Source organism: Gossypium hirsutum, chromosome D02, assembly GCF_007990345.1.
Source record: "Gossypium hirsutum isolate 1008001.06 chromosome D02, Gossypium_hirsutum_v2.1, whole genome shotgun sequence".
Lineage (NCBI taxonomy): Eukaryota > Viridiplantae > Streptophyta > Magnoliopsida > Malvales > Malvaceae > Gossypium > Gossypium hirsutum.
This window is the reverse complement of record NC_053438.1, coordinates 54,523,292-54,531,377: the sequence shown is the minus strand read 5'-3', so window position 1 is coordinate 54,531,377 and position 8,086 is coordinate 54,523,292. Positions and strand designations below refer to the sequence as shown.

The 8,086-nt window shown below is 34.7% G+C and overlaps 1 protein-coding gene across 2 annotated transcripts; it reads right to left on the bottom strand.

The window, feature by feature from the left end:
- Nucleotides 1–3,492: 3,492 nt before the first annotated feature.
- On the bottom strand, nt 3,493–5,804 carry LOC107910040 (protein MALE DISCOVERER 2). Of its 2 annotated transcripts, none has more exons than XM_016837778.2 (6): nt 5,558–5,804; nt 5,329–5,467; nt 4,734–4,805; nt 4,505–4,648; nt 4,262–4,402; nt 3,493–3,929 (listed from the first exon to the last, which is right to left on the bottom strand). In XM_016837778.2, exons 1-6 carry the CDS (start codon nt 5,676–5,678, stop codon nt 3,881–3,883), a joined length of 666 nt encoding a protein of 221 aa, XP_016693267.1. In that variant the 5' UTR covers nt 5,679–5,804; the 3' UTR covers nt 3,493–3,880. The 2 variants fall into 2 exon arrangements, with proteins under 2 accessions (XP_016693267.1, XP_016693268.1); XM_016837779.2 differs by having other exon boundaries at nt 3,493–3,912; nt 5,558–5,801.
- Nucleotides 5,805–8,086: the final 2,282 nt, after the last annotated feature.

The window sequence follows — 8,086 nt, the reverse complement described above, 5'->3', positions numbered from 1 at the left end:
CGACGTGGTAGTTAACGCCGTTTTTGATGCTATGTTGTTTCAAAGCACCAATAAAACTATCCTTGTTGGTAAACTGATTACCAACTTCAAATTCACCCGAATCTAGCCCTGAACTTGTACGATCACGCAACCGGTGTGGTAAATCTGGAAACTCTAATGCATCATTTGCAGACAGATCGACATTATGCATGTGGGCTGGAGGTGAGTATGCTCTAAATCGTGGATTTTTTTCTTCATCTGAACTCCTTTCAGCATCTTCAGGTTTTGTTGGAATAGGCTCTGGTTCAGAAAATAAGCCAACTTCTGCACCATCGGGCCCGGGCTCTCAAGGTGGATCCACATCAGAGTCATCTTCTAACCCACAATCATCTGCAGCGTACGAGGTACCCTCACCGGTTGACGTCGTAGGGAGTACATCATCCGTTCTTCTGGGCATTTCATAACGTCCTTAATTGGATGTAGATTGCCAACCACTAGAACTTGATGTAGTTCTCCAGTACGTATTTCCAGCATCAATCATCGAGCCATCGACGTACATGTCCCATCCACCGATAGAGTGTCTTGCAGGGGATGTGCATTCAACACCACTACCAAACATGGGTTGTTTTGTGTTTTGTAACCCGCTAACGGAATGTCGGCCAGGGGTCGTGTATACATCTCGAACACCGGTCGCAAGTACATCATTTGGCAATGTAAATTGTATATATAACTCAATATAAGGTGCTCTACTAGCAAGATGAGTATGCACCATTGCCTCCAAGTTACGAGCACATTTTATGTCGAACGAGTCATATGTCACGTGATCAACAGAAGAAAAAAATTGATACGTAATAGACAAAACTTTCATTGGTGTCGTTCCGAAAATTTTACGCCTAATTCTTTTATGAAGTTCTGTCAAATCTATGTTCTGGTTAAAAACCAGTCATACCGTATTCTCCGACAAAAAAATAACACCATTCTCGGTGTGGAAAACCTCACCATCGTAGTAAATAACAGCACTAATACATTCACTCATATTTGAAACTCTAACCTTCTTAGCCTCTCTAAACTATTTCTGCTGTGACTTATGCATTCTGAGAACATTTTTTGCCTCATTTATAGCCTCAGCCCAAACATGCTACTGTAGCAAAAGCGCGTCCACATGGGCGCAATTTCACAAATTCTTCTCATAAAGCATCCTGCTAGAAGCGATTTTATACTATTTGTTCAGAAACGTCAAGTCGAAAGTATTTTTCCAGGACCTACTGTAGCAAAAGCGCGTCCATGAGGGCGCGATTTCACAAATTCTTCTCAAATAGCATCCTGCTTACAGCGTTGTTTTATACTATTTGCTCAGAAACGTCAACTCGAAATTATTTGTTCAAGACCTACTATAGAAAAATCGCGTCCACGTGGGCGCAATTTCACAAATTCTTCTCATAAAGCATCCTGCTTGAAGCGTTTTTTAAACTATTTGCTCAGAAACGTCAACTCAAAATTATTTCTTCCAAGACCAACTGTAGCAAAAGCGCATCCACGAGGACGCGATTTCACAAATTCTTCTCATAAAGCATCCTGCTTGAAGCGTTTTTTAAACTATTTGCTCAGAAACGTCAACTCGAAATTATTTTTCTAGGACCTACTGTAGAAAAGCCCGTACACGTGGGCGTGATTGTAAAAATCCTTTTGATAAATCATCCTGCTTTGATTTTATCTTAAAAACCCATAAACACGAAACGTAATCCAATTTTGAATAAATTTTAATTAATTTAATTACGAAACCCTAAACCCTAATCCTTATTTATTTACTTTTTTCTTCAAAAACCCTAAAAACCCTAAAAATCCTAACCTGGGAAACACGGCGAAATCGCATCCACGTCAGCGCGCTTTACTGACGTGGACACAAAGCGCGCTGATGTGGACGCGATTTGCTGCCACATAAGCAAACCGCTCTGACGTGGACACGATTTGCTGACACGTCCCCTGACATCACGCTGACGTAGCACGATTTAGTGGAAAAGAGCCCATTCCAGTAAATAATAAAATACCGGGCCCATTTTGGTAAATTTAAAAAAAATGGCTTTTTTTGTTATTTTGCCCGATATGATCATAGGTCAAATTAAATCGATGTAAAATTTCAAATTCGTTTTTTAAGTTAAGGTTTGGTCCGAAAAATGGACTTAAAATTTTGCCTAAGCTCGACATGGTCCACTCGTATTATTATTTTTTTAGATTATTTTTCATATAAAAATAATTTTAGAAATATAATACATCAAATGCACTAAAAACATTAAAAGAAATGTTTCTCAACAAGTTAAAAATTCATTAAAAAAAGTTTTTATACTTTAGAGTAATATTACAACTGACACTATCTGTAGGAAAAGACATACCGGACCGGTCGAGCCCTTCTAGGCCTATAACCAAGGGGTCGAACCCAGAGGAAATGGCGATTGAGTAGTGACTAGCGTGCATTTTAGAGTCTAATGGCCAGTTCTTTATTGCTTTTGAGAAGTGCTTTAGAGAAGTGCTTTTCAGAAATTTGAGTGCATGACATTGCTGTCAAAAAGTGCTTTTGAAGAATAAAATATCCATTTTAGACATGAGATTATAAAGTAACAAATACGTATTTAAATAATGTTCAAATTAGTTAATATTATGATATTTTAGCAAAAATATAAAAAAATAATTTATTATAACTTATTGTTAATATTTTAATATATAATATTAATTTTAAATATTTATAAGTAATTAATATTAATTATTTATAAAATTTAATTAGAATATATAAACTATATTTAAATATTTAAATATAAAAATTAAATATTTGTAATTGGATATTGACATGATTGTATTATTATAAAAATTATTTTTATTTTTAATTTTTTTAACACATTTGTATTATTTTATTTTAAAATATATTTGAATATATAACTCATATTATATACTAACATAACATAGAAAACATAAACCTAACGAATTAAAATATTATATATATTTAGATTAAAGTTTTAAAAAGGGATAATATTTATATACCAAATATAAATACTAAAAATTTGTCAATAACATCTACAATTTAAATAGAATTCATTAAACTAGATGCTATATTTGATAAGCATATGAAAATGATTTGGTTATACTCAATAAATGATTTGGTTACTACAATACTTATATTTGATAAGCATATGAAAATGATTTGGTTAATACAATACTTATATTTGAGGAGTTCAACAATCCATCAATATTATCTAAATCATACAATAACATTTATTTAAATCATACAATAAGGAGTTCAACAATCCATCAATATTAAAATGGGAGTTGGCTTTTCTTTCTTTAGTAAGACCAATTTTTAACACAAGCACTGAAAACATTGAATGTTGCAAGAACAATCAAAAGGTCAATGCATAATCTGTACCAAGAAATATCAAGTGTTCTGGAACATGATGAACAATACACATATAAAAGCAAATTCATTCCCAGATGTCAGCAAAAACTGAATCATCAAGACAGAGGGGAAAGACAATTTTCTATATCTTCATCTACAAATTGTACCACTATAAAATCAGATTTCAAGGTCAAGCTTCTTGTTTTCTAGACCAGTTCCTAAAAGAAGTGTACAAAATAGCATTACATATATGTATAAAAAAAAACACTATACCAAAATAGCAAAAAAAATTTTACTCGACAGGCTTTGTGTAGCTTCCTGGGATATTTACTAGCTTTGCATGATGAGTGTTTTGATCAACCTCCACTTTGTTGTATATCACAGCAGCTCCAAAGCTCCTAGCAGGGTTGATACCAGTCCCAGTGACTGGTATTGTGGCAAGGTGAACCATGAAATACAACTCATAGGAACACTGCTGCTCTCCACTTTGATTGACTTCATTAAGAAACTTGAAAACTACTCATTCATCATGTGACATGAATAACAATCTGATATTGATGCAATGCTAGGGGATTTTAGTACATACATGCAACACAACACAGTCAAGGAACAATAAATACAATTGAATCTATAATCCAACTTAAACTCAATGACAAAAACATTAAGGAATATGTAGAAGATTTCATTAAATAATACTTATTATCAAAGTGATTACTCCTTTGCAGTATCCTAGTCCATTTCATTTTGCTCATACAGTTTTAAAATTGAAAGAACATCAAAATGTAGAAGTATCGATTTTGTTCATGCAGTTGTAGAACTACTTTTTCTTCTTAAGATGGATGCATCAAAAAAGTACTCAAAGGAAGTTGATATATTGCATCAACTTTAATTGCTTACCAGGGGAAACCACTGGTTTTACAAGATGGTATAGTAGCAGCATCAGTTAGCCGATTCTCATCTACTTGAAATTCAGAAAGCATCTTAACCTCGTATATTTCAGGTGCTAGATTTCCAAGAAACTCATTGTTGTCAAGTAAACTGCATTAAGAAGAAATCCGTATAATATAAGATAAGGGACTAAATAACAGCTAGAAATAAAATAAAAACCGAAATATAAACAACTTGAAAAGAGAATCATACAGTGTTGTCAAGGAGAGATTGTTGCCAAAATCAGATGGAAATGGTCCACTAAAGTTATTGAATCCTAAATCCAACAACTCCAGCTCCTTCAATTCCCCAATTTCTTGAGGAATGCTTCCAGAGAAAGAGTTGTTGCGCAATATACTGCAGCAGTACATAAAGCAGAACTAAGAAAAAGAGTGACATAAAGGAGATTTGTCTAATTATAGACCAAGGATGATAAACTTACATAGATTTTAAATTCTCCAGCTTCCCAAATTCAGGTCCCAGGTTCCCAACAAGGCAAAGATCTTTCAAATTTCTGCAAGAAGCATAGCTCTAAATTCAGGGTTACCATCTAATTAACTATACAGTGAAAAACATGGCACATCTACAGGCAAAAACCACAGGGTAGAGAGCCAGTTAACATCAACAAAATCTAAAATAAGAACATTACATGGAGCATTAAAACTTGGTTGTCTTATTTGTGTCAAGTTTTATTTATGTCAAATTCAGTTCTTCATAACAACTTAAAACATCAAAAAACATCCAAAACAGGTCCATATCCCTTTAGAGAAAAATCACTTTGAGAAAACAAAAAGAGCCTTTTTTAGTATCAAGAGCCAAAAGTAGAAATTGACTCTGCAGTCTTCAACCCTTAAAAAGTTATTAAGCAAAGAATAGAACCTAACATGTTCAGCTATCTACCATATGCAAAGGGGATTCCAAATATTTTCATATACTTCAACAATCGGATTCCAAATATTTTCATATACTTCAACAATCTCCCTGTAAAATAAATTAAAAAGAACGCAATAAAATGTGCAAAAAGAGACAAAACTCACAAAATTACAACTTTTTCATCAGAGCATTCGACCCCGAACCAAGAACACGGATCAATCTCTCCATCAATTTCCTTCCAGTTCGATAAAGCACTAAAGGGGTCACTTACCACTCTTTGTTTGAACCTCAACAAAGCCAAACCTGCACCATTTTTTGCCACACAGGCAAATAATTTCTCGTAAGAACATATATAATATACAAAGAAACTCTTGTTGAGGCCTGAATAAATACCTTCACTGTTCAACGGCGAGGAGAAGCTCATATTCTGCTCAAACAATGATAAAACCAGCATTAACAGCATGACCACCATCATCTTGAGCTTCAACCGCTCGAATCCCCAGAGTCCATACATGTCTAAAAGAAGAAGAATTTTTTCTAGCTTTTCTCTACCAACCTTTGAGAACAATGTCAAAAAGAGTCGAAAATGTATTAATAGAATAAACACAAAAGAAAATGTAAGAGAGCTTCTTGGAGGCTGCTAAATGCTATAGGCAGCAAAGTGCTAGCACATTTAGACAAGACGAGAAGAAAACGCGTGTGGTAGCAGCGCCACTGCCGGTGATCATTTAGGACATGTTTGGTTGGGTGTATTGGCATAGCCAATACACCCTTAATCAGTGGGCCCCACCTAATCCTCCTTTAATCGGTTGTTTGGTTGGTTGTATTGTCATTACATCCCAAATCTGTTCCTTCCCTAATACACCCGGTCCCGTAATAGGTATTCCCCCCATCCAGCGCCGATTAGAGAATCCTTACCCTTTCTTATTTTCGTTTCCTTTTTCTGCCCTCATAGATTTCTGCTTCTTCTTCCATTGGTTGAATCTCACCTTGCTGCTTTCACTTTCTTTTCTACCATATTTCTCTTCTGCTTTACCCAAACTCTGTTGAATCTCACCTTCTTTCATGGCTTCTTCTTTTTGTGACACCGCCTTGAGATTGTTACTATCCTGCGCTAAAGCTATTGAAGTTGGGGATCTGAAAAGCGCCGATGCGTTCCTTCACGATATCTTGATTCTTGCTGATCAGAGATACTACTCATGTCATACTTGGAAGTATGGGTGGAAGTGCAACATAGATGCAGGGGAAAGTAATAATATAATTAGGCGGCACCCAGCTTTGACAGAATGGCAACATCTCTTTTCAATGGCTGGTTTTAGTCAAATTCCATTAAACCACAGCAAAGATAATCTTGGCGTTGAGGATGATATTTTTTAGAAATAATGGGGGAGGAAGAAGAGTGTTTGATTTTAGGTTACGAGGGATGTCCAATGTTTTTCTTATCGGCATGGAAACCCAAAGTTGAATATGGACACTTCAACTCCCATTCAGATATTTAATTTTCTTTTTCATGATACCATTGTTGACGTAGCTTTAATTTTAGTATTTCTTGTTGTTTTTCTCTCTTAGAAATTGAAACAGAGAGTTTAGGATTTTGAGAGGTTTGGATTCTGGTGGAAGAGTTGATGTCAGGTTGTTATGCTGTTTGGTTCTGTGTTTTTGCTTCAATAAGGTAGAGAAGAAAATGGTGATAATTGCTGTTGAGTGAGAATATCAGATGAAAACTGGAATAAGAATAAACTTTTAATCCTAACAGGATTTGTAGTTTTATATATGTAATTCAACACTCGTTTTTCGGTATCAATTCATGGCAGAGTGTTAACTGGTGCAAAATTGTTGCTTTAGATGTTTATGTTTCTTTACTTTGTTATGCAAAGTTCTCATTTCTTTTGTTTGAAGTTTCAAATTGTCTGCATCTCTTTAAGTTTGTGAATTTAGAAGATGGCAGCAGCTTTAGATTCTTTTGTTGACAGTCACTAAAATGCTTGGTTCTGAGGTTAGCAAAATTACATTATGTTATTGTTTAGCTATGTGATATTTTTTCAGCGTCTAGACTTGCAACTTTTATTTCTTTTCCTGAAGTATTCATGGCTGGCCTTATTGTGATTATATCTATGGCACCGGCAAGGTAATCAAGCAATGCATGGTTACTTTTTTTTTTCTCTTTGATTTAGTGCTATCAGCTGATAGTTTAATTTGGTAACAAATTTCTTTCTTGTGTGATTAGGGCTATCGATACCATAAGAAGGTCCTAAGGAAGGTAAGTTGCCCACTTCTCTTGTTTGTGTCCTTTGCTACTTGCCAAAAGCCATCATTTCAACTTTGGTTTAGCAAAAGGGAAATCATGATTATCTAGAAAATATACTGTAATAGGATGTGAATGGGTTGATTGGTTTAAACCGAGCTATTTCTAACTTGCTTCTAAGGATACTGATATATCTTTGGAGGACGATATGGATAAAAGTTAAAAATAGTTTACTCTTAAGCATTTGATGGTTACTCATAGAGCTTGACTGAAAGACAAGCATCATCCAGTTCAATCATCAAAAATTATTTTTCATGCTTACTATATACTTCACCTAGAGTCCATTTTGAACGCATGGCCTTGTGTTCTGTTCCTTAGTTATTGTAATGTAATCACACATCATGATTTCCAAAATGAGAGTTAGACATATACTTAGCTGGTTTCGAATTTGATTTTGCTGTTCTTGGATTGCCTATTATCCTGCTAGATTAGAATTAAGAAGTTTGGTAAATAGGAAGACTGGATTTGCACTTGATCTGATGGAAAATATAGATTAGAGTCCAACAAATGTTTTTCAATATGTGTTTGAATTATACATGTATAATTAGTTTTGTTTGAGACCATAGATGATAATATAGTTGAAACTGGGATTCCATAGATCTGTTGGGAATTGAGAT

Coding starts and splice junctions, on each gene's coding strand:
- LOC107910040 (XM_016837778.2), bottom strand. CDS start 5,678: ATGTATGGACTCTGGGGATTCGAGCGGTTGAAGCTCAAGATGATGGTG. Junction 5,468..5,557: donor CTCGCCGTTGAACAGTGAAG/GTATTTATTCAG, acceptor AAAATGGTGCAG/GTTTGGCTTTGTTGAGGTTC. Junction 4,806..5,328: donor GATGAAAAAGTTGTAATTTT/GTGAGTTTTGTC, acceptor TGCTTCTTGCAG/AAATTTGAAAGATCTTTGCC.